The sequence below is a fragment of the Falco biarmicus genome, chromosome 7 (assembly GCF_023638135.1).
Source record: "Falco biarmicus isolate bFalBia1 chromosome 7, bFalBia1.pri, whole genome shotgun sequence".
Classification (NCBI taxonomy): domain Eukaryota; kingdom Metazoa; phylum Chordata; class Aves; order Falconiformes; family Falconidae; genus Falco; species Falco biarmicus.
The window spans coordinates 52105631-52131903 of NC_079294.1; the positions used below are offsets into that span (position 1 = coordinate 52105631).

The 26273-nt window shown below is 42.1% G+C and overlaps 1 protein-coding gene across 4 annotated transcripts in view; it reads left to right on the forward strand.

Moving 5' to 3' along the window:
• RORA (RAR related orphan receptor A) overlaps positions 1 to 26273 on the forward strand; it is a 384551-nt gene that overhangs the window by 321150 nt on the left and 37128 nt on the right. The window contains exon 1 of one of the 4 annotated variants that reach the window (XM_056347868.1): positions 22376 to 22527. The exons of the other annotated variants lie outside the window; for them this stretch is intronic. Within the exon in view, the coding sequence (XP_056203843.1) occupies positions 22506 to 22527 (22 nt within the window). The 5' untranslated portion in view covers positions 22376 to 22505. Of the gene's footprint in view, positions 1 to 22375; positions 22528 to 26273 lie in introns of those variants that run through there. 4 annotated transcript variants of the gene reach the window in all.

Here is a 26273-nt window from a genome sequence, read left to right on the forward strand (position 1 = left end):
GAGCTTAGCTGACCCTGCTTTGAGCAGGGGCTGCACCAGGCAGTCTCCAGCGGTGCCTTCCAACATCAACTCTTCCATGATTCTATGAGAATAACACTTACTTAATTATGACCCTTCCTCATAAAAGCTGCAGTTCAGCCAAAAATGTGACCAGCTCCAGCACAGTGAGAGTCAACCAAACTGGGGGTTTTACTGCTTTTTCTGAGCTTTTGTAGTGTGGAAGCTGGATGTATTTTTGCCAGTTGGGGCTTTTAGTAGTTCGGTGTGGTTTTGGTTTTGCTTTTAATCCTGAATTCTCCCTGAAATCAATGAGGAAGTTTCTGGATGTCTGCCTTAGAACTAAAGAAGAGTAATCTTGGGTATCTAGAGCACATGTCCTCTTTCAGAACAAGGCAGGATGTGAGAATTGATCACAGAAAATTGTTGGGCTGCTGTTGACAAATTGGTGGTAGCATTGTATTGAAGGCAGTGGAGACTTTGCTATTAATTTGGATGTATCTGTTTTAATATTAAAATGCAAAGTAGGTCACATCAGTTCTTCAGTTCCAGTATTTCTTCTTCATTTGTATTTCTTTTCTGTAAGTGCAGACTGGTTATGTGGTGTATAAAAATGTTAATCATAAAATCCAGATAAAGTCTGAATTCTTCAAAGTTCCAAGTGTGCTTGGATCAATAGTTTAATACCGGTTTCACCTTTTATGAAGATAGTATCGTCAGCAGACCTTTTTTTTTTTTTTTATTGCAGGGCTGAAAATAGTTAGGATCTCATGGAATCATTAAGAAATACAAAGGGTTTCTGTTAAAAACCCTTGGGAAACCTGATTAGGCATACTACTGTATAATTAATTGATGTGCTACCACACTTAGAGAAATATTGCATCAGTAAACAGAAGTCAGAATGTAAAAGCCTAAGACGAACTGCTGGGAATTATGTAAAGACATCAAGGCTTGAAAGTAACGTGTTGGGCACCTCAGGAGAGACCAGCATTTGCATTTGGTGGAAGGACAAGAGGCTCTCCAGGAGGCCGGGCTGAGGGAGCTGCAGAGGCTCAGGCCTGTGCTTGGCGCTTCCTTTTGCAGTGCAACAGCTGTGGACACCTTTGATCTCACTGATCGCGATGTTCTGTACTACCCTCACGTTGATGTTCTGTGAGTTCCCTAGATGGTATTCTTATATTTTTTAAACAGTGTCAGGTTAAGTATTGTTAAAATACTCCTTTTGTTAAAACTGTGCTTTGCATACATTTGTTCTAATAATTATGTTGTTGCTTGAGATATGAAATGGATAGCTGATTTTTGCCAGTGTTTGTCTTGTTTGCTTTGACACCTAGAAATAACTGACAGCAAGTAGTCTGTAAATTACCTCTTTGGACATGTCAGGGTCCTCTATAACATTATGGTAAAGAGATGCAGTAGTTGTGTGTGTGGAGGTCAGGGTGGACATGATGATACATGAAGAAGCTACTCTTCTGGAAAGAAGTTTAAAGCCGGTATGGAATCCTTTGCTGCTGCCCCATTGCAGCATTTCATTCTGGGACGGTACGTGTACTGTGATGTGTCCCTGTGGCCACGGAGGAAGAAGGAGCTGTTACCATGAGCTTCTGGCATTTCAGAGACATTGATTCTTGGTGATTTGAAGAAGACATTACAGGGAAAATAGGTTCATATTTTTTCTGTTTAGAGAAAAACAGCTGTTTTTATGGAGGCCTATTGCTGTATCTGTTCCCTCACCCTGTTGATGGGGAGAAACGAGCTGTGCTTGAAGAGCTTTACCAGGCAAGTGGCTTTACCTGGATCTTGCAACATGCTTGAGTCCTAACAGCACTGCTCACTTCTGCACACAAGGGCACTGCGGAGAGTTGAGGATGCTCAACATGCTGAAATCAAGCCTTTTCTCAGGAAATTATAATAATTGAATGTAAATAGTGATCACTGCTCTCAAGTAAATGTAATGGCTGCGTGCGTACCTTGCTATGAGGAATTAACAGCAGGCATGTTTGTACTATGCTGTTACAAGAAGGTGGAGGTTTCCTTACTCGAGTATGTCAAGTCCTGGCCTGCTAGCTGGCATAGAGTGTGTTTGGAAGAGATGAGCTTTATATTTTAGAAAGACTAATCAAATGAATTCAATTTATATGCTAAATTGAAGGAACTTTTGAAAGAGTTTACTTTTGAATTAAAAACCCAAACAACTAACTCTTTAGAGACTGTTTTTCCCACCTTTAAAATACCTGAACTGTCAAGTTAATGGCTTGTTATTGTAGAGTGTGTGTATGCGCGTGCACAAGGAGCATTGCCAGCAACTCGTAAAATCAAAATCCTTCAACACTCCCCCCCCCCCCCCCCCCCGAATTGAATTGAAAGTTTTCTTAAGGAGGTGCCAACAAAAAATAATGTGGGGTTGTGTAGTTTAACTGCTTTTTGTGGATTGTTCCTGCGTTATTAGCAATTTGGTAACTATGTGAAGTGGTGGGATCTCTTTACATGTGAATGAATGTTCTGAATGGGCAACACGCACAGATGTCCAGCTTGTCTCCTTGGAGCCTGAAGTTAAAGTTCTAGGAGCATGTCCAAAGCTGGCATAAAGCTATGTATCTCACATGAGAAGCACTGCTGTGCACTGGCTAAGGCATTATTTCTAAATCCAAGTGAGTTTTTGTTAGGCAAACATACTTTCATTGCTGGAAGTTTTACAGTTTTTGAAGACTCTTTATCTACTACTAGTGTAAAAGCACCTTAATAATTGAAATTACATAGCATGATTTCAAATGTAATCACCAAATATAATGTGGGAGAAGAATTACATTTAATTGTAATTAATCCCAGTTTTCAGAAAATGCTTTCGAAGTTGTATTAAGCTGGATACCAAAATTGTTATCACTTTGGAAAATGTTCCAAGTCTCCAAACATCTCAGTAAAGTGTCTGTTTCACAAAGGACTACTTTGATCCAGCTATCTAAGAGATTTATCCAAGGAGACAAAACCCAGATTGCTTACTGCTAATCCAATGCTTTGCAAACAAGATTTTAATTATTATTCCCTTTACTTGTTTCTCAAAAATTCAGGCAGATGTACAATGGGATAGTTTCTTCCCGTAAATAATTAAGCCCATCGTAAACAATGTCAGTAGAAAGTAGTCATGAGATTCATTTAGTTTTAAGTACCTAGCCATTTTTTCCTTGTGAAAACAATGTCGTGTCCCAAGCAGTCTGAATGCTCATAAATCATATTAGTAGAAATTGAGAAACGATTCCAAACCCACTGTTAGGCTTTTACATTTCTTCTTAAAACTTGTTTGTTGTCGCAGAGACCATCTGAAGGAGGAAGCTGTCCTGTAGCCTGGTTCATAGCAAGTGGCCGTAAGGTTGGTGCAGTGGAGCCTGTTGGTATTTCTCTTCATGTTAGCCGAGTTGCTTGTGTGCATCACATGTGCAAGCGGTGCCTGTAAGCAGGCGCAGGCAGGCTGAGCTGCTTTCTCTCTCTGATAACCTTGCAGGAGAACTGTTCCCTCCTTTAATATGAGCCAGTAAGGAAATAAGGTCTTAGCGAAGCCGTGCTTATTACTACTCCTGAGAATGATACTCTTTTTCATAGTGACATCAGGTATTGGGACAACCTAATCAAAGAGAATTTAGTCGTGGCCTGGAAGAACAAAAGGCATTTCCACCCACAAGAAAGTTGAGTGTGAACGCTGTGGTGGCATTCAGTGTATAGCAATAGAACACACGAGGGACTGTATTCTTCAAGTGAGAATACCTGTAGCACTGAAGGAATGAAAATAAGCATGTATTTGTTTGCCTGTCTGCTGATGCCATCACAGTAGTTCCAAGTACATTGTTTGGTTGAATTAAAGAACCCACCTAAATATTTGAAGGCATTGTTTATTAACAGTAAATGGTTTTAATGTCAGAGAGGGTAAATTAATTTTGTTACACAATTTAGCAGATGCTGCTAAATGTTGTGAATATTGTTAGTTTTGAAGTAACCAGCAGTTACTCTGGCAATTTATTAAATCTCAGGACATTGCATAAACAGTCTTAGATGAGAAAAACAACCTGCAGTTTAGAAGCTGAGTCTCCATTCTGATGCTCTGGACGGATCTCCTGCTGCCACCTGACACGGAGCCATGCCAGGCGGCCGTGCACTGTGGATGTCTTGGGGAAGCCCTGCCCGTGACGCAGCCGGCAGGAGCAGGCTTCGTGGCAGGAGTTAAAAGGAGCAGAGCGGGCTGGAACCCACCCCAAGGCAGCGGGCACGGGGCGTCTCACCGGGCACCCTTCAGGCTCCTGAACAGCCCGTGACAGTCACAGCACGCCTCTCGCGTCCTTTCCAAACCATCTGATACTAAGCTGGCAAAGGGCTTAAATCTGTCAAAAGTTAAACCGGTGGCAGCCCTCTGCTCGGTCCTGGGCTTTCCCTGCCTCTGGGCAGGCTGTGCCCGAGCCGCCGCTTCCCGGTGCAGGGCAGCGCTGGAGCACCGTCCCGCTGGCACTGCCGGGGACCGCGGTGCCTGTGCTGGGGCAGGGGGCTTGGCGCCTGGGGGGGGGGGGGGGGATGTGGTGTCTCGCTTGCTGGATTAGGGAAGCTATCCATCTTGTCTTGATGAAGCTGAAGAGCACCTCAGAATAACGGTAGCGAGAGGTAAATCTGTATGAATTCTCGCTTTGTTTTCCTCACGTTTCTTACCGACCGCTTTAAACAAATCTTCATTTAGATTTTTTTTAATGAAAACATTTTTTTTTTTCTGTAGTGAATCTGTCAAAGTAAATTGATGTGTCACATAATGGCTTTGTGGTTTGCAGGTTTTATTCTTTGTTTTAAGCTGATGCAGAGGGTGTATTTTGATGCTGTTACACTGTGATGGATGAAAAAAAACTGCGCTGACTTTTATCCAGGAGAGGGAAGCGAGTTGTTTTCTTTCAAGGGCTGTAGATCAGTTGGTGTCTTAGAAGAGTAATGCCGTGACAGCGGGGAAGAACTCCTCTTTGATACTCGAATCTTTCTATTTCAGTTGGTACAATAATGGGCTTTTGAATTAAAGGTTTGTTAAAGCTTGTGTCTATTTCAGAGTATTGACAGCCGAAGCAGACTCACTAAGCTAAAATTTATATGTTTATCTAAGCTTGTTAAAATCAGAATTTATGTTGACTGTACTAATGTCTAAGCTCTAATACCACTTTTATATAGAAGGCTGCTATTTAAATTTTCAGTGAAGTAAATTTCTTTACAATATGCCTTTGAGTTATGATTTATAACTGGATTCATATAAATAAATGCTTTCAGCCAAATACCGTTGAACTAATTCCATTTTCAAGTCATTAATTATATTTAGCTCATTGGAAAAAAGAGGGGGAGAGGCATCAACTAACCCTATATAAAAGTGACAACAGAATTGTTTTGTGAATAGCTTTTGGGGCCTCTTAAGCTATGAAGAGTGAGTAGTTTTTTGGGTTGGTAGTTGTAGGGTTTTTTTAATTAGTGTGAACAGAAACTAGATAATGCGTTGCTATACTGAAAAGACAATTCATTTTGAACAGGCATTAATACACTTGATGCTTTTTGCTTTTATCATGTTAAGGTCTTTGGCTTTGCAATAAGATCTGGCTATGCAGTGAGCCTACTAGTTTGTGCAGAAAAAGACTCCCTTGTTTTTTGATAGTAAATCCATTAACTCTTGTCAGATTGGTAAATTTTCAACGTGAATTTCTTCTGAAGTATGTTCAATTGAATAATTGGTTTGCTACATTCAAACAACTTAATGTAAGAAAGATATGTTACAGCTTTGACTTCTTAAATATATTGTGTGAAGCTTATGATAAAGTGCTGACTGATCACTGAAACTAAAATCTAGATGCAATGAGAACACAGTGGATTTTAATGCCATTTTTGTGAGCTTGCTCATTACATACACTTTATTAATAGGATTCCGGTTTGTTCTTTTCAGGAGTTTGAGAGAGAAAATAATAAAACTAAGTATTAGTGATTGCAGTTTCCCAAAGACAGTTTGGGAAATAAGTAGTGTATGTATTTTTAGATTGGAGCATGGTACTTATGCCATTTCCATCTTTTATCCTTCCATTTTGGCTCTTCCATTTAGTTGGATGTAAGAATTTTCCTGCTTGGAATTCACGTCACCCTTGGATCGCATAGGCTGCATGCAGAACTGTCATCTTGCTGAAGTGCTGTGTAATTGCCTGATCCTCTTTCCTTTGCTGTCTAGTTTCTCATTTCTTTCATTTCATTGCTTTCATTTCTGCTCCTTCATGTTAACATTCTTCATCTCTAATTCACTTTCTTGTGTTCTTCTTTCACCCTGTTTTGAAAGCAAACTGCCAGTGCCTTATTTAATCTCTTTATCAGTGTAGTGAGGCGTAACAACACAACTGTACATTTTAGGCCCTTTATAGCCAGCTGTTTCAGATCATCATGAAAGAATGAAAGACAGGGCCCTCTAGGACACCTCTGTGCTTTACCTTTCTAACACTGCACACTCAGTTCTTCAAGAGATCTTTGTTCCTTTAGTAGCCTTCTGGAATAGTTCCAAGCGTGCCAGAGGGTCGTGACAACTGGAAGAAACCACCTCTCCAGGCCAACTTTAATTGTCTTTCCATCTACCGAGATTCATGTCTGGTCTCTAAAGCCATGTCGCCCACCCCCAAAACATTTTGGAGTTTTATTACCACCTTTTGGCAGTCTGTGCCAGGGACACCAGCAGACACTGTTGGCACACTCGGGAAACTTGATTTGTTTCTTGTTTTACTTGGACAGAAACTGCTGCTCTCAGGTTCACAGGGCTGGAGGAAAGAGATGTGGAATTGCTGTGCCAAGCTGCTGCACTATCTAAAACATTTGATTTAATATCATGAGCTTCCTAAACATACACAAGTGGTTCTGGTTACCGGTGTGATTAATAACAAATCAACCACAGGCTAGATTTTAGGGGGGTGTCAATGAAACCTCTGCCTTGCTCGTAGATTACCTAGTAAATTTGAGTCTATTAAAATAAACTAGCATGAAGCAAGAAAGCTGTATGCAATCACTCTTCAACAAGCTGTTTTACAAAACACAGCAGTTGTCACCTAGATGACATATAAGGTATACAAAACCAGAATGACAGTGAAGTGAACTGGTCAGCGAGTTTTGGAACTGAATAGTAGGGAGCAAGGAAAACACAAAAGAACATACAATTTTGTATTTCCATTAAAGATCCTTGAAACAGGGACCATCTTTTTATCTGCATTTATACATACTGTTTTGTGTGTGTGTGAGGTTCTCATCCTGTGTGGAGCTATGCTTCTTCAGCTCTACTGTAGTAACAGCGATGAACAAGCTATCTGTCCTTCCCTTTTATTTAAGTGGGTTTCCAAACTGCTAACTTTATTTTCAAGAGGAGAACCTAATGCTGGTGTACACTCGTTAACACAGGTAGCCTCATTGTTTCTTGCATATTGGGTTGCTTAGAACAGTAGTGTCCAAACTTTTTTGATCGCACAGCCCATGACCAAAATACAGATAAATTTGAGCATTCACCCCCAATATAGGTATACTTATTGTGTTACATACATGTGCGACTGTAGTAATATTATGTACATTATAGAACACAAAAATAGGAATTCAAAAAGAGTGAGAGAATAATTTTTGAGCTCCATGTGCTAGGAGCATGGGTGACCTGGACTGTACGTAGTAAGGTGTACCTTTATAGTCACTACCTAACTCTTCCTGTAAGGGTGAATGGAAGTTGTGGTGGGTGAGTCCCCATGGGTGGGTAGTGGGCAATAAAGTCACTTCATAGAATAAAATCTACCAGATAAATCAATTGATCGTGAATGACTTGAACAGTTTTGAAAGACATTTCCAATTTTCATGAATTTCTTGCAGTTTTTTGACAGGCTGCTGACATGTGATCCCATGTATTTTCCATTCATCCATGCAAAGCATAATTCATACTGAAAAATGCTTTTTTTTGTAAATTGTGCACTTTATAGCTTCCATCTCCTGCTCTCCCCTCTCCCTTTGTCCAGCTCTGGCTTTTGGAAACAGATGGATATAGCTGGTTCTCAGCTATCATTTAGAAATATTCCTGCTGGTTTTACTCATGGATATAGCTTGGAAATATTTTGTGATTCCGTGCATCTAACTCATGGCTTATCTAGTTTCTGAAGCAAAGGGATCTCCAGACTTGATTCAGAAACTACCAATGGGTGATCCTAGGGAAAGGATATCCTATAAATTGCATCGCTCCGGTGTACATCCTTGGCCTTCTAACAGCTTCATCAGTTCTCTTCCTCACAGAACTGCCCTGCGAAATGCATATTCAATCAGGCAGTTCGTATTTTGCTATCATGTCTCTCATGATTCAAAGCTGTATCAGAAGTCAAAGTGTGAATATAGCTTTTCTTTCAATGCTAATTAAAGCTAAAAGGAGCATCTGCTTGCACAGTGATCACACTATATGGAAATGTGTTTCTTTGTCACTAGCTGGTACGTGAAACCTGAGCGGGCTGCTTACAGAAACCTGTCACAGGTCTTTATGCTTCATCACTACTTCCCTAGAGCTTTGCTGCTAATCAAGTAAACATTTCAATGCAAACAATTCTTTGGCCTCTCTCCATTTCCAGAAGACCTCCAAGAAGAGCTTTGCCATGAACTACTGAAGCCATTTACCACCTGACAGTTAATTGGTTTTCTGTTGGCACCCTGCTTCACTTGAATGTGGTGATTATGGAGCGCTTCTTTGTTCTCTTTTACACCACCTGAAATTACCAAAGATAAGCTAAAACCCAGATAGAGTGGCTCTGACTTATTTGTTAAAAATCTTAGTTTTCTGTGTCTGTATGTATGCTTTCTTCTTTCTTGTTTTGTACTTTTAATTATTATTAAATACTCAAGGGTTGGCAATGTTGTGAAGTAGAACGGTGAAACATAAATATTAATTGTGGTAGGAATATTGTCTAGAATCTCATCCTTGTTTTACTTGAAAATAATACTCAATTGTCTTGGCTGTGCTGGAACAAAGACAAGACCTAAGGGATGTGCATTTGTTTGGCTGCAACTTTATTAACACATTTGGGAACCGTGCCCAGCAATAAATCATATAGTGTGAGTCATTGCTTATTCCTTGATCGTTCCTACCTCTTCGGGAGAGCTGCCGTCAGCCTTCCCCCTCCCAGCCTGGCACCCTCCTACTGCAGAGCCACCACGGCTTGCTCGGGTATTAGGGCTGGGTGGAGGCTGGTGGGAAGGGGAGGGTCGTGTCCCCACTGCACCCCATAGTAGGAGCGGCAACTGCTTTTTCACAGCTTTCTCAGAGAACCACTGCTGGCCTTGCTCAGTTTATTTTTCCTCTCTGGCAATGTGAAAAACCGTGGGAATGTATTTAAGATGGGTACCACCTAGGAGTGGCAAGCCCTGTACCTTCCCACTGCTCTTCCTGGGTAACACCTAATTTCGGAGGATCAGTGCCATCAGATAAGGGGCTAGTAATCCTTTGTTTGCATAGGCTCCATTAAACTGCTCTCTTCGGTTTTGGGAAGACTTTAAATTTTAAGGGCAAAGATTAAAATTACAGCCCAGTTTGGTAATGCTTGTTTTCCAACTCATCTCGCTCAGGCAGTCACATGTAAGAGATCTGTCTGCCCTGTTATTCTGGATTGTCACTGTAGGTTCTGCCTGGAATAGGTATTTGGCTCTTTGCTGCTGCCTCCACTTGCAAGGTAAAAGTATATTGGTCAAAAAATTCCCTGTTAAGCTCATTGAGACAAGCGCAGAGTAGCAGAACGGTTTGAAAGGTTAGTATTGTTGTCTTACTGGGAGAATTTGGAGCAGCACCGTCACTAGCAGAACACTGCTTTAGTGCACCAGCAGTGTGTACTCCAGAAATGGACAGTCTATAATTCAGCAGTAGCGTGTCTGGTTTCTGACGGCTAGGAGTGCTTCTCCTCACCCCGGCACAGAAAAGGCGTTCCAAATACTTAAAAGTTGCAGGGGTTGCAATGGTTGTATTCCCTCTAGAATCACACGTGCTTTTCTGCTTGAAGATGATGAAGTACGCTTGATGGCACCAAGAGGTAGGCAGGCTGGAACTCCACAGAAGCACAGTGGTGGCAAAGGCCCAGCTGCAGGACTGCGTGGAGGCACGAGGGAAGCCCTGGTCACGTTTTAGCTCCATATTGCCTGCTCTGGGAGGGAGCGACAGGCCCTCCTCCCTTATGTAACACTCCGCGCGACGTGGAGTTGAATATATGTTTTAGAAAAGTAATGGTGCTGATTAGTTGGTCATGAAATCATAGGCAACTTACTTTTTAAATAAACTTAATAACAATTTTTGTGCATGATGATTCTGAATGTCATTAATGTTGCAACAGAGCTTTTGATGGATTAATTACATCACCTGTGAGCAAACACAAGACAAATAAAGATGAAGTTCACCTGAGCTTTGACTGAGAAACTCAAAAATTATAGTTTGTTACCTGTGTTCTGAGGATTGACATCAGCTGGTCTTACTGTTCAAATATTTGCCTTGTAGTGAGATGGTAAGGTTGTTACTTTTGAAATGAAGCAAGTGAATTCACTGGCGCTGTGCACCAATGGCAAATCCATTTTCCAGCACTGGATTATGGTCTTAAAATCAAAGGCAGAAATTATTATTTAGTTCCTGTAATCGGTAAGCTGCTACATTTGAAAGAAAACTAGAAACAGAAGTTCAGCTTTTGTTTGAAAGCATATTTTCAGATTCTGCTTCTACAGTCACTTTTCAGTGGCTCCTGAAAACTGTAATTGTAGACCTAGTAAAAACATCATTTTGTTTGTGTCTTTCAATATTGAATTGATACAAGTTTGAGAATGAGGTGAGGTTAAAAGGTTTGATACTTTCAGGTTAAGTAAATTATGTGATAGTGAAGACTATAGATCTATCAAGTTGTATCCTATACCTTTTAAAGAAAAGAGGGTAAAAAAAAAATTAAAAAAGCTTTGTGTTCTAGTCTCTGCTTGTTTTAGCCTCTTTTGTCAGTGTAGGCAGAACAAGGATTAGTAATGTCGGGCCTCTTTCTAGTTAATCTCTGGGCATCCTAGTATGCGAACTGCGCTTTATTTAATTTGTTTTGTGCTTAGATATTATACTGGTTTATGAAAACTAGAAAATGAAATTGTTTGTGGAATTTTGTCTGCATTCTAAGCACAAGCCAAATACTAGGCCCTGTATAAACACAAGAAAAACCTATTATCTACCCTGTTGTGATTACATCTGAAAATACATGCCAACGAACATGGGTTTTGTAGAACTGTCTTTGCATTCTCCAGCAACATGTAAGTGTATATTTTTGGAGAACAGGGTGTCCAATGATAAAGTCTTTGTTCCAAAGTCACTAAATGTTTCAGAATTTCTCCAGTAACATTTTGTCGAGATAACACGTATAAGTGGTGCTGAAAACTGATGGTGGCATTTCATTCCAAATAAGACTAAGTGTAGGAGATGCCCTACACTGTATGAAATCTTTAAGGTATGTTACCAAGAAGTACACATTCTTAAAAAATAACTTTGTGAAATTCAGTAAACTTGGTTTTCTGGAATTGTATGCAGATTCTATCATCAGTTCTGGAATGTGCTCTTTCCCTGGGCTAGGGTTGCCAGACAGAGCCCTCTGACAATCTCTATATCTATAGGGTTGTCTATAATGTTAATTAGTGAACTCTTTGAAAAACCGGCTTCCACAAGTTAATTTATGCATAAAACATCACTGAAGGATGTGTTTTACCTGTTTCACAAGCAGGGGACTGAAGTATAGCTTAAGAGACTTGGCTTGGGCCACACAAGAAGCCTGTGTCATAGCCAGGAATCAGCAGATCCACATTTCATTGCCTAACCACAAGACTTCAGAAAATAAAAAGTTGAACAAAAGCAGATGCAACACTGAGGATTTGAGTCTTGGGTACAATTTACAGGGTGCTTAACTGTCTGCCCATAAAACTGGAAGGATCTGATTTGGAAAGCCAGTAATGCTTGTGCATTCCTAGCAGTTAACTGCAATCTGCCAGACTGGCTGCAGAGATTCCAGCCTGCCTTGTATCGGTGGGCTGCAGTGCAAATCCAGATAGTACAGGATTTTCACTTTCTCCTGCCACTTTGGGTTTTTTTTGGGTTTTTGTTTTTTTTTTAAACCCACTGATACAACTTTGTAATCGTGATTATTTAAGGTTGATCCCCTGGCCAGAGGACCGAGGAAAGGGAATTTCAGTCTTAGCCCTTTCTGGGGATTTTTAGCATTGTCAGCCCGATGTCTCAAAATTATAGGCAGAAGCTAAAATCCTGAGTTTGGTATTTTAACTTTCAAGCTTTCTTTGGCAAATTCTTATTTTCCTTATTATTTTTTTAATATGTACTATTTAATCTAGCAAGGACATAATAAGCTCTTGAGACTTCATAAGCTCAATAAGACTTGAAACGCTATTTAGCTATTTTAGTATTTACTTGGCTTTTATTCCTACTGATGTATCGAAACACAACATGGTGTTGTGGATCTTCACAGATAGGAGCCTCCAGAATCCTAATGTTCTACAGATATGAACTGAATTACAGAAACACACGTGCCCAGCTCCATTAAGCTATTTAATCATTTAACTCCTGGTGTTTGCAGTGAGACCTACACATCCTACAGAAGCTCAGTGCCTGCATAACTCTGTGATGGTTACGTGGCTGGCCCTGGCTCCCACACACAATCCTTGTGACTGCACAGGGACTTGGAGTCCAACTTTCTCAATCCCTTAGTAGCAATCCTGCATTAGCCTGAGAGGAAGAAATGTTTCCCATATTCCTCTGAAAGAAGGCAGGAAAATTCAGGCTAGAAGGAAAGGACAGGTTTTAGCTGTAAGGAAAACAACCTGTTGGAGCAACTTCTTGTAAAATTGGGTTGCATTTTCTATCGCTTGATGGCTCTACGTGCATAATAATGACACTTTAAAAAGAAGTGCCTTCCAGTGTCACTGGTGTGTACGGGCATCATACGAAACCTGCTGGGTGGTACTCCGTCATTTCTGTCACACAGAAAGTGAGATTTGGTTGTAACATTACCTGCCAGCCTTATCTTTCTGTTTCTGGAAAGTTTTCTTTAACCTGACCCCAGCATTCTGACGCTGGAAGCAATGTGTTCACATTTCTTTCGGTCCTAATGCTATGGTATTTTGCATCGTGCAGATATATCTCTTACGGTCAGAAGTTTTGGAATTGGGAATATGAGGAAGGAGAATGGGATACAGTCTATCTTTAAATGTTGTGCAGCTAAATTAACACATTGGTCAATTATGCTTCCACAGTGCAATTATTTTGCACATACAGAAGACACCTCCCTGTAAATTCCTTGTGACATAAGGTTTCTGACTAAAATTAGGTCATAGCTATTTAATTGTTCAGGTGTCCACCCACGAGGGAGCTACAGAGAGCTCTTTCAATTCATTGCAATCAAGTAAGTAGCAGTTACTCTCATTTATCCTCTAAGGAAATAGTCCACCAAAAATAATACGTTGATTCCTTAGCCCCTCCCTGTCACTAATCACTGAGCTCTTGGAGCTACGTACTAAGTTGGCCCTCAGCACCAGAGTGTCCAAGTACCTCAGTCATTAATTTTCAACTTACGACACTTTGGTGATGTAAGAAAGTGTTGTCCTCGTTTCACAGCTGAGGAATTGACACATCAAATAAGTGACTTGCTTAAAGTTTCACAGCAAGACTGCACATAGAAACCAATGACTTATTCATAAACTATTCTGTTTCTTGGAAAACCAGCCCTGTGTTCCTTGTCCTCCTGCCTGCTACCCCAGATCTCCTTTTACCGATTTAGCAAACCAACGGTTCAGTGCTGCAAGTCTTTGGCCTCCCATAAGCTGGCATTGCCAGACGAGTGCACCCCTCTCTCATGTGAGCACAAGCAGCATCTCGGCAGTCACGTGAGGAATTAACTCAGGGAACTGATTCAGGTTAAAGTTAATCCCCCAGGAACGGTTCCAACCTGAGTCGCTTCCTCATTTGGCGCCGGCAGTGCAGCTGTAGGGGCAGCAGGAGAAGGGGCAGAGGGAGGGGAGGCCAGTGCTGTTCGGTGGCTGGAGGTTGCTGCGGGCAAAAAATGCTGGTGGAGTTGGTGGGGTCGAGTTCACCAAAACTTTAACCAAAGTCAGTTCTAGTTTCTTCTTTCTTTCAAGTGCAGATCACGTGCTTTGACTTTCCCCCGTGTCTGTAGAGCCTACCCAGAGCACGGTGGCGGGGCAGCCGAGAAGTCGAGTGCAGGGGCAGCTTTGGATGAGCTCTTACAGTGGTGGTGGTTTAGACCTTCCTTGCATGTTGAGTTTTCCTTGTGTGCCTATCATTAAAAACGCTTGACTCTATATAAACTTCTTCTGTTTGAAATTAAACTATTTCTGAGGGGTTACAAATGCAACCGGAGAAGAGCACTGTTACCAGGGTAAGTCCGTTTATAAAAGGAATCGCCTAATTCCAGTGTTACAGCTTAATGGCACATCTCACCTTGCACCACACCAGCCTTTGTGAGCCCGCATTGATCACCTTTTTGCCTTGAGAAAAGAAGACAAACTGGAATTGCATGCGTGTTTTTAGTCGTTAGCTGGAGTATTACCTCCAGGAGCCATCTGCTGTGACTTTCACATGCGAGGTTCACACGTGGGGAGATCCCGCTGTTTTGTGGATCCCGCGCTCAGAAGTGGCGTTTGGAGAGCTGCCGCCTGGCTGTGCTGCGGGAGCTTTCAGAATGGCCTGTGTACTGAATCCTGCCGTTCTGCTTGAAGGACTGCAGCGCAGGAGAACCTGCAAGTGTGGAATGGTGCCCTCATCCTGACTGCATCAGAAGTCAAAAAAACTTTTAAGCAGGGACCTTGGCGTGCTAGCAGCGTGGCTGTTGATGACTAAGACAGGAAGAAGGGCGCCAATGGTATTTAAAAGCAGACTGCGAGAAGGAGTTCTTGTACTTAAGAAATTGCTGCAGAAAAGAACAAAACATTTTTTTAAGGACTGCCGTTAACGTTTTTTACGTGGGGATGGTGTTTTTTCACCTGAACTGCCCTATGACCACCTGGAAAAATCTTTTTTGCCATCTTTGTGGCTGAACCCTGTCCCCCCACTTTCTGCTTTTTTTGTCTTCGGGCTGGAGCATGAGAGTGTGAGGGTGCTGCAGGTGGTCCTCAGCACCACCAGCTTCTGTTGAGAAAAATCTCTGGCCTGTGTCAGCTGCGGCCACAGTCCCTGTTCCGACACGGCCATCTCAGAAGCCTCAAAAGAAACATGTGTGGGATTGTTGTTTTCTTTGGTTATGCCTTGCTCAAAGGCTCAGGGTTGGTACGTAAATCAGTTTGGTTTTCCTCCTCCACTGAATACAGATCGTAACATTACAGCACAGCCACTGTGTGTAGTAGGAACCTAACAAAACCCAGATTTTAACATAGTCACTAGTTCCTTTGTGAAGGAGGCAGTGTTAGCAATTACGATCTAGACTAGACATTGGTAAGAACTTACCAAATAATTACAGGCTTCCTAAAGTAGTATAGTATGAGTAATTGCAGGTTTTAAAATGTTATTATGAGTAGTAGTTCATACCGAAACTTCATCCTGCTGTTTGAAACCAGAATCCATAACTCTCATCGTGGCACAGCAAATGCTTGTCCTTCTCCACAGAAGAATGTAGGCTTGCTTTATTGTACAGCAAATGTTCTGTGGTACATTATTTAAATTAGCATATAATAGAAACCTAATTGCCCACTAGGGCCCAAAGCTTTAGCTGGTGGAGATCAATGTGCTTCCACTGAAGTCTGTGTAGCAATGTTGATTTTCACTCCTTGAGGATCTGGCTCAGCAGCTTGTTTCTATTCCAGTCATTGTTAAAGGAGATAGTGTGTTTAGAATATTAAACCATGGCATTGTCAGAGATAGCCAACTCAATTTATGTGCAAGTGAAGAGAAATAAAGCAGTAAAACCATTATTTTTATCTGAGGATTTCAATTTATGTTGTCGATTATTCATATTGACTGACCTGGTACAACAGGGAAATCATGAGCATGGGGTCATCTTGTTGTGGTTTTAATTTCCTACGTCTGTAGTTATCTAATCCTCTCAGTGTGAGCAAGCATGATTAGTATTTATTTCTGTTCTGTGTGCCAGTGCCCTGGGCCAGGTTCTGTGCTAAATCCAAAGTGACTCTCCTACTTAATTGGCATTAACTTGTGCTGCAATAATATAAATAAAAACTTGTACTTTCTGTGTAAAGCACCCACAGATCCCCAAACAGATTTCCTATACGTGGATGTTCTGCCCCGATGTTAAGGCTTGTGATGTATCCGTTTGTATTTTTTTATTCAGTTTGGAACCTTTTCCAGCAATGTTTTCCAAATAATACTTTGGGAAACACAGATTTGGAAAGAATCTGGGTGTTTGTTAACCATTGAGACACTACCAGGAGCGTTGTTACAGCTGTACCACTGGTTAATAAATTGCTACAGTAAGAACAACAGCTGTCACTCTCTCTCGAGAGTCGAGTACCAAAACGAACGATAATTCTTCACTTTGTCAAATGGTTTTTACAATCATTTGGAATGCTTGCTTAGAGAAGCTTATTTTGCTTAATGAATGCTCCATTCAGGAATAGGGAAACTTTAGGGCTGAGCTGAGCCAACAGTTCTTTGTGGAGTTTGTTTCCTCTCCTTTCGCTTCCGTTATTCTCAGAAGACCTCTGGCTGCTCCCCCACTTACCTCTGCTTCCAGTTGTCCCCTGGGAGCTTTGGATAATCAAAGTTATGCTGCAAGTATTCTTCAGAGAGTAGGAATGGGAGAGTGCTAGTTAAAAGTCCTGGGTCTTCGTCAAGGACAGTATAGTAACTGCCTCTGTGTGTGAGTCTTTTAAAATAGTACAGTGTTAAAACTGTACAGATTGGGAGTTGCCTGGTGCTCGTTCCTGTCTGTTTTCTGATGCAGGTGGAACACAAGTGTAGAAAGAGCCGTCAGCACGAATGATAGGTAAAGGCTGTCTTAAAAGGGTTGAGAGGTTACCTTCGTCATTCTCATAAGTTATTGTATGGCTTCATTTAGCTCTGGTTACAAGGTTGTTTGCTTGTCTTGACAAAGTGATGAAGCTTAGCTCATTAAATGGTTTAGATTGTTTTTGGATTGCAACAATACAGGTGCTGTTTCTATTATTTTCTTCTGACTTTTATCAAGCCTCCTTTATTTGAGGAAACACAAATCCAATATGTTCACTGCTTGCCAGCTTCCACCGTTTTGGATGGTTTGGCCTTTGGAACCTAGTGTTAACCATGTGAGGCAAGTTGGGGTTTTCCTTTTAATCTGTCAAACACTTTAGCAATAGTTGACTCAATCATTTTATTCTGTAATCTGTTTGTACTCGTATTCTACCCAATGTGTGTACTCTGCCTGGTTCTGTGGGACACAGGATTGTCTTCTTATTGTGCTGTCAGACTAGTTTGAAGAAGGTGTAGGCGTTCTCTGTTTGGGTTTTTCTGGTGGCCATTTTGCGATCTTGTGGTTTCTACAAACAAAAGTAATTAAGCATTAAGGCATTCATATAGATGTTGATGGTAAGTCAGCACATCACCGAGTTCCTTTGTTTTCAGTACTGGGTTTTTCAGCTTTGGTGTGGGGTTTTTTTAACTTAAAAACATGGGGACACATTGAATGCATGTGGCCAGAGAGCTCCGTAGTGTGTGTCGTCCCGTGTTGAGGTAACGAAGCCATCGCAGAGCCGAGTGCCTGTGAGCAGCATTGCGTTATCTCCACTGCAAAGATAACAAACATTAAAGTTTTAGAGTCTGATGGCCAAATGGCACCACACTAAATGTGATAGCTTTTCTTTTCCTGGAGTGGTAAATCATGTTAGATAGTTGATGACGCAAACTGCTGTTACTTTTTAGAGTATGTGAGCCTCTGACAGCATAGCAGATTTTCTTACCTCTATAGGTTAGATGAAAAGCTGAATGAACTTTGAGAGCAGCAAAATACACCAATAGCTACACTGCAGTATGTCTGTTGATGCTTCTTCACTTGCATCATTTTACTCCCCAGTGTGGTCAGAGCTGTACATCTCTACGTGTGGCACTTTTAGCCTCTTTGTTAGGAAGAAGCAGGATTGCCATGATAATGGGTGAAGGCACTGGAGCATTCATGGCAATAATTTCTAAGAGCTGGAGATAAATAAGCAGGCAAAGTTGAAGACTTATCTGGGTGGGGGTTATTAGCATTTTGAATACTCTGCACAGATGCAGTTATCACTTAATTGACTTTACCTTGGGGAACACTACAAAAATCAATTCACAAACATAAAGGAAAAAAACTTCTGCACGTAGTCCGCAATGGTTCTGTTCCGCCGTACGAGAAACTGAGGCTGTTTTGCGACCGATGTCACAGCGGGGAAGGAGGAGGCCTGCCTTGGGTCTGCTGCTGCGCAAGCTGGGTTGTGGCGGTCCTGCCTTTACGTGTATCCTCGTGGTTACCCTCGTTAGCTGCAGTCACAGCTGTCACCTCGCCACTCTCCTGATACAAGGAGAGAAACCTCCACCAAGCTCAGGGAGTGGGCCCCGCGGCCTCCAGAGGCCGGTGGCTCTGGGACCGGCCCTTGCCCCCGCCAGGAGCGGCTGCAGTAGATGCCACCTTGGCACGAGGCCCAGCGGTGGGCAGAATGTTCTGCCCTCAGGGCTGCCGCGACTTGTGCTGCAGGTGGGATCATGAGTGCGGGCGGCCCTGGCAGGCCAGCGCCATGTGCAGCGTGCCCATCGACCCGCGTGCCTCTCCTCCACCTGTGCAGCCAGCCGGGGGGCACACCGAGGGCCGGGGGGTACCACAGGGCTGGGGGGCACCCTGCGGGCTGGGGGGCACACGGCAGGGCCAGGGGAAAGGCAGGGACGGAGCTGTCTGTCAGCATGCCCCCTTCTCTGCGCCATCTCTGGATGCGAAGGAGCAACGCAGGAACCAGGAGAAGACCATTTTGCTCATTTTGTCTCTAAACTTGCTTTTCAATCTTCTGTCAGAAACGAAGAGGGTGGTTTTGCATTTTAAAGGATTTTTTATGGAAAAATAATTGATTTTACGATATTTAGAGAGGCCGCAGTCTGACATGTTGTTTGCCTTACTTTGCAAAGGGCGGCCTGGTCTCTTGCAAACCATACTGTACCTGTGTGAATCCAGAGAGCAAATTCCGCCCGAGTCCATTACTAGGTGGAGGTGAGCGCTGGTGCCCGGACACCTTTGGTCGCTCGCCCTGCTGGTTTGCTGAAGACAGCCGCTGCTGTCAGTTGAGCAGCTGAGAGCAGTGACACCCTCAACTCAATAGGGTCTTTTCCTGTGGAACAGTTACTTCATTTGCTCATAGTCATTGTTTTTGAAATTTGCTATCTAAGCATGTTAGGGGTTTATTGGTATAATTCCTTCAACAGCAATACTGGTTACTCCACACATTGTTAAAAGCTTATTTTTTTGCATTTGTTAGAGAGAGATTTGGCCTAGAGCAAATTCAGTAAGGGGGAAAAGAATTAGGAAATCAAACCCTTCCTTTCCCTTTTCAAGCTTCTCAGTTTTCCAACCTCAAATAAGTACGTGAAAGGAGTTTAACAACTTTAAATTGGATTTTGGAATGTCAGATGACTCTAATAGCCTTTGTACACAAATAACAACAGAAGAGCTGATTATTGTTTCTGGGCTCTGTGATGCACTTATGTAATCATTAATCTTGGCACTTCTTTATCTCCAGCAGATTAGGAGGCCACTGTTATTTTGAAGACTGCCATTAAGTAGACTTCGTTAGTGTTTAAATATGTGAAGCTTAACTATAAGCTGCCTTAATGTATGCAATGGAGGTATCCTGTGCATGCAGCATTGCAATAGAGCTGTTGGAGTAAGTTTCAGTCACATATCTGCTGCCACGGCCTGACCTCAGACATGGCTTTATGTACAATGTTTGTTAATCAGCGTCTGAAGATGCTCTGAAAGCTTTTTAAGTGTAAAGCATTACTATATCTGTTTGAAACAGCAAGCAAACTTGCTTTATCTACTACCTTTCAGTTGGTTTAATCACCGAGAGGCAGGAAATTACATGCTATGAAATGAGTAGGCAAAAGAAAGGCCTTTAATGAAGGTTGTAACACCAAATCTAATTGTGGCAACAGAAGAGCTTTTGCTAGACCCTTTTTTTTCACAGGCTTGTAATTTTCTGAAACATTTTTGTGGACAACTACTTTTTTTTTTTTTTTCTTTCATGATCCTTGTCACAAAATGAAGGTGGTTTTCAAACACTGAGTGTAGTGTAGACAGAGATCATGAGGATCTAAAGAAGCACAGAAACAGAGTGGAGTCCAGGGAGATGGTGTGAGCATGGCTGGTGGGGGACAGCACTGCAGTACATGGTTTGAAGGACATGTTGGGGAAAAAAACCTTTCTCTGGCAGGAATGTTTCTGAGACTGTTCGATGGACTGATGCTGGGTTTATTTTGTTGTAAGCCAGAGCCTATAAATTTTCCATCTCTGGACAGGTCATAGCGTTTTCCTCCTGTGCCCTTCTACAAGAGAACATCTGAGGGAGGAGAACAATGCTTGCGTGACTGCAGAGGCAGAGCTGGCCACCCTCCTGCCACTTCTCTCCAGTCCCTGGCCGGCCAGGCGGCCCCGGCCCACCTCATGGATGTGAAGGACTGTCGTGTAACTTCATGCAAGTCAATAAAGTCCCACTAAGATTATAAAGAAAAAAAAAGTTCTATCACCATGAAACCCAAGTGATGCAGTCAGTGGTTGAGGGAAGGGGAAGGGTGTCAGTTTGCAGTATGGCAGAAATGCCTTGTAAAGCCCGTTCGAGGTGGTGGGAGACTCTGGTGCAAAAGCTGCAGGTGGGTAAGAATTGTCATTAGCCAGAGGCACGTGTGGCCGTACCTAGCGCGGGGTGTGTGGGCGTCCATTCCTGTAGCCCTGAGTGCTAGCAGGGTCTGGCGAGCGGGCCTGCCACATACCCAGGTTGTCGTGGGCAAGTGGTTGGCGGGGGGAGCGTGTAGGTCTCCTCAAAGCGGTGTAATTGGGTGTTCAGAGTTGTACAGGTGTTAGGAAAGAGCGACAGCAAAACTGTACTCTACGCGTTGTTCACTACCTGGGCTGTCTCCTGTAGGCAGTTAAGTGCTGCACCCTTCCTCTCGTCCCCTTCCCCGGCGGGAGCTAACACTGCTAACACTGCTCCCTCTGGGATGGGACCGGGCTGAAAGGAGCATGTTTCTTGGAGAGGAAAAAACATGGTTGGTTGGTCAGCAGAGGTTTGACCCTGCATCACAAAACAGGCTGTAAGTCTGTGTAGTGTCTGTACTTTCTAGTGTCTTAATATGTACCAAGAAACACATACGGGATGTAAATCATTGTTCTTGGATTTCAGTGACATTTTTCTTTTAGGTGGAGGAAGCACAGGTATAATTGATCTATTTTGTGCTCCCCCTTTCAAAACCTAGGGGAGTAGCTGGAGCTACATTGGCTGAGGCTGTGGCTTCCCCTGGAGCACCCCTCAGTTTCACTAATCCTCTGATGGCCTCTGAAGAGGACTGGTGGAGAGGAGCTGTGACAAAACACCACATACACGGTAGCAGCAGTGGCAACGGAAAGCATCCTTGGATAGAAAAAAGCGACCCTGTGCCAGCTAGAAGGACGCAGGATACAGACTTCAGATGCACCTCTTGTGTGGGGTTTGAGGGACTCTGGTTGTGGTTTTGTTCCCATAGCTGTGTATCGCAGGAGGAGTTGCAGAATTCATGCTTGGCGTTGGCTGCCATGCGAATCCAGAAAGGAGGTGTTGGAGGGAGTTAATAAAGGAGTGAGTGCAGCTAAAAGGCTTTTTACTGTTTAGAGTTCTGAAGTTGGTTTTGGTTGTTATTGTTCATCTCTTAGATGAATCATCTGAAAATGAAAATTTAAACTAGACATTTAAAGCGCACCTTTGTGAGAAACTAATGATTCTACTTGGCATATAGCATCAAAGGAAGCCTTTTTAATGACATCAAATTCATGTACAGCCAAAAAGAAAAAGAAAATATCTTAAAAATGCAGATGCAGTCACTTCAGAATGATGGAGTTTCTAGTCTGGGTTTTTTTTCCCCTGCAACGTTTTCTTCTAGAAGTAACTTGAGGTTTTGGGTGTTTTTTCGTCAAAGTGCAGCCCTCTTGTGAGGAAGTGGCTTCTGCACCAGCCATGTTTGCCTGGCTGTAACTTCATCGTGCAAAGTCCCTTTTCTCAGTACACACAGTGATTCATCCTGAAATTTCTGCAGAGGGCAGACCCTCAATAAAATTTGTGCAGCCTGGAAAAATGGCAGGACAAAGCCGAATCATGACAGACACCTTGTTTAGAGGGACGCTTACCTTACTGGGTTCCCCCCTGCTCTGTTACCTCTTCTGAGTTCATTCCACATTCCTTCTTCCAACCTGACTGTTGCTGTCTCTGGGGAGCTGTTGAAGTGGAACTTGATTTGGCCGATGAGTAAGCATAAAGGAAAGTGTGAGTATGGTGACAGAGAACATGTGGTAGTGATGGGTTGCTAATCAGAGACAACTTTGTAAGTAGTAGTATCGGGAAGTATTAATGCTTGATCTGAAAGCTACGTGCATATGAGTTGAAGGAATGAAATTGCAGCATTATCCACAGTTAGCTGAGGTGCTGTAGTCTCACTGACCTAATGTCCCTTTAAGGATTCAGGAGCCTGTCACCTTATTAATGAATTTAGTTGAAATTGTTAATAATTTTGACACTATGTTGCAAGCGGTTAGCCTTTCCCAGGTGTGTTTTTCTTCATCTAGTAACTGTAGGTGTCATTTGATTTGTGCTGGTAGATAGCCTAATGAGACCATTGAACTGACATGTAATTTTGCAATTGGGTAGCACAAATGTTCATAGCCTCTTAGCAGAATGGAATGACGGGGGTTTCATGTTGTATAAAAAGACATCTAAGACTCTCTAAGTACCCTTTTACCACTGTCCTAAAAAACTAGTAGAAGATCTTTCCTTAATGAATGCTAGTGTAATTTAGCTAGCAACTAAGTTACTCTCATGATCCTGCATACAGTAACTATGCTTTTTTGTAGTAGGGACTAAAATGATTACCTTCGAAGTGTTGATCATTTAAGACTGCTTGCAATCTATGAAAAATAATTCAAGTAAAGGTTGTTGTGCTGTGATACTTGTGGCTGACTTGCTGAAGTGAGGCTTAAAATTGACAAGTGGTTGGGAAGTTCTTCTTGGTTTTCCTACTGCAAGCAGGTAAACAGAGATGTTGAGATGTTCCCTTAAGCCAGTATACTTAATCAAGAAAAGAAGCTGAGAGGGCAGTGCTGGAGTCAACGAATTCCAGAAAGCTTCTTGAGAAGGGCAGGTCCAACACTTGAGAGTAGGAAATTTCATATAAAATGGGGGCTCTGTGCATTAATCTGTAGAGCAAGTGTCAGAGGTAATACAGATTTTTCACTCTGAAATGCTACGTTATTAAAAGACTTTATTACTATCAAGTTTTAATAGTTTCTTCCAGAGAATTGGGAAATTGGACAGCAGTACAAATATATTTAAGCTTTTTGGTACAGGTTCCTTTTTGGTGGGAGGAGGGAGAATGCATTTAGTATTGTCCAGCTAGCTACAGCAAATAAATGTACTCTGAATTATGTTCTCCTGCAGATTTCAACATCTGTTTTCCTCTCCATTAATACTCTGAAATGAAAGACCAACATACAGACATCAGGAAGGAGAAATCAGTAGATGTGCTTTTCCTAAGAGAAAAATAAATCACAAGGGCTATGAGAAGCCTCAGTGTGATAGGGTGTGTAAGGGCACTTTCCCTGCCTCAAGGTGCACATGTGTCTTGGCCTACCAGGTCACTTCTTTTTTTCTTCTTTTTTTTTTTTTTTTTTTTTTTGTTTTGTTTTTTTTTGTTTGACAAGACAATATGCATTGGTATGTTATACCAGCACGATATAGATTGTATCATAGCAGAACTGTGCCTGTGCCCCCACTGCAGGTGTTCCCCTTCACAAACACCCCAGGTTATTGGTTGTCTGTAGGAAGAAACTGGGGATGTCAAAACCTGAGTGAACTCTAGAAGCCTGTAGAAGCATACAGCGAGGACTGATGCAGGCGCTGGCTTGCTGCTTACTAAGTGCAGTAGCAAATCCGAGTGGAAGAAGTCAGTGCTGGCAGTTACTGTGGTAATAGCTCACACAGAAAACTTCTAAAACTTCTGTTTTGTGTAATTCTGTCAAGAGCAGTGTTTTGTAGCTGTGTTGTTAAACCTGTAAGCTTTGGTTTTAAAAGCTGAAAAAGGAAACTAAGAAGGCTCAGCCGAGGAGCAGTCCCGTTGTATAGTTTCCTGGCAGCTTCTAAGCAGTGCAAAACACTGGAGATGTGTTTGGAGGTCTGCACGCTAGCTGCTTGGGTCGTAAGACCAAGACCCAAGATTTGGCAGTAAGTAAGCAGTCACCAAAGATAGCTGTGGATAGAGGTAGACATAAAGAATGATTATCCTCATTACGTAGACAGAGCAAATGAGACACCAACTAGCGTCCCCACTCACACAGCAGCTCAGCACTAGAATGAAGATTATAGTATCTATTTCTTGACATGCAGTTCAGGGCTTTGATTAAAACTGTATTATCTTTCACTGAAGAGAGTCACTTGATTGCCGTGTCAGTGTGTTTTCTTTTCTGGTGAAAAACTGTTTTTCTGAATTGCTTTATTTAACAAGAACTGCATTTAGCCTAGTCTTCACATTAATCATACTCCAAACTGTGTTCATCACAACCAGTATAACTACTGTTAATTTTAAGCTGGGGGGGGGTGGTGGTGGTGGAATGGGGGAATGGTTAAATCTTTGTTCATAAGCACCTGAGTCACCGAGAAAGAAAATGAGAAGTCAAAAATATTACGGGACAAAACCTGGTGTTTATCAAATTTGAAAGTCTCTTCTGATCATATTGAAATAATCAAAGTGGCTTTCAAATGGTTTGGTTTTGAAATGCGTAGGAGATTGCATAGCAACTCCTCTCTCGTCCTTCTTCCCGTGTTCTTTGCCACAAAGTTTGGTTACTGTTGCTTGTTACTGTGCCTGGTGGTGTCTCTAGTGAATGAATCTTCTCCTCCACTGTGAAAGGACAGAATTTGTATTCAGAGTTGGTGCTGTGGTTTTGCCTTCATTTTATCCTCTCAAAAGAGTATCCTTATTCTCTATCTTGCTACAGTGTACGTCTCTTCATGTATATTTCAGCCACCTTCTAATTTGTGTTTGATCTAAGTTCATGAAAGTAGTAACAAAGCTGGAGCTTTCAGAAGTCCCTAGCCTTCCCAAACTGGGGAGATGCTAGCTGTGCCCTGGGAAGTAACAAGAGACTGATTCCAAAGAACCACTTCTCTGGGCTCCTGCACAGCTGAACACACTGGATGCAGTAGTCTTGATTCTTTTGAGCCTAGGCTTGTAGTTCAGTGGTCTGATATTATAGTTTGGTCTGTGGTTTGGTTTCATGATGTGACCAGAGTCCCAAGCTAGAGTTGTCTCTGTCACTCCTTCAACAAGGGAAATCAAATCATCTGGCTTTCAGCTGCAAACTAGATGGCCAGACTTCTTGCCTCAAAAGTACAAGGAAAAATACGCCTTCAGCTGCTCAGTGATACAAATGTGGAGATACCAAGCTGCATTGCTGGGTCAAAAAAGAGTGTGACTGTTTCTGGAAGGAGAAAGCCAAGGCAGCGGAGAGAAATACAGCTGTTACACAAAAGGAAAATAAAAATCACTTTGTGTTGCACACATGACTGAGAGGGAGCAAACATCATCTCTCAGAGTTCCTCTGAAAACCTGAAAGTGGTTTTTAGCTTGTTGGTACTCCTAAACACTTGCAGAAGTCTTAGGTTGGTTGTTTGGGATTTCTCTTTGTTTTATTTTTTTCTTTATAATAGTTAAGAATATTATGATGGTCTGTTAAGTGTTTTCAGCAATTTTCTATTTGAGTATAACATTAAAAATATACAAGGACACCTCACCACAACAACTTCACAGAAGCAGTTTTGTCTATTAGAGAATTCAACCAATTTTCCATATAGCTTCTTTCATTAGGCACTCAAGGTGTCTTTGTCGAAGCCAGTGCCTCATGTAATATCAAAGCTTTAGTTCTTTAAATTAAAAGTCATGTAAATAAAATTTCTTGGCTTGAAGAAAAACAATAAACATAAATGTCAGTGATCCTGGCATGAGAATGAGCTCGTACTGC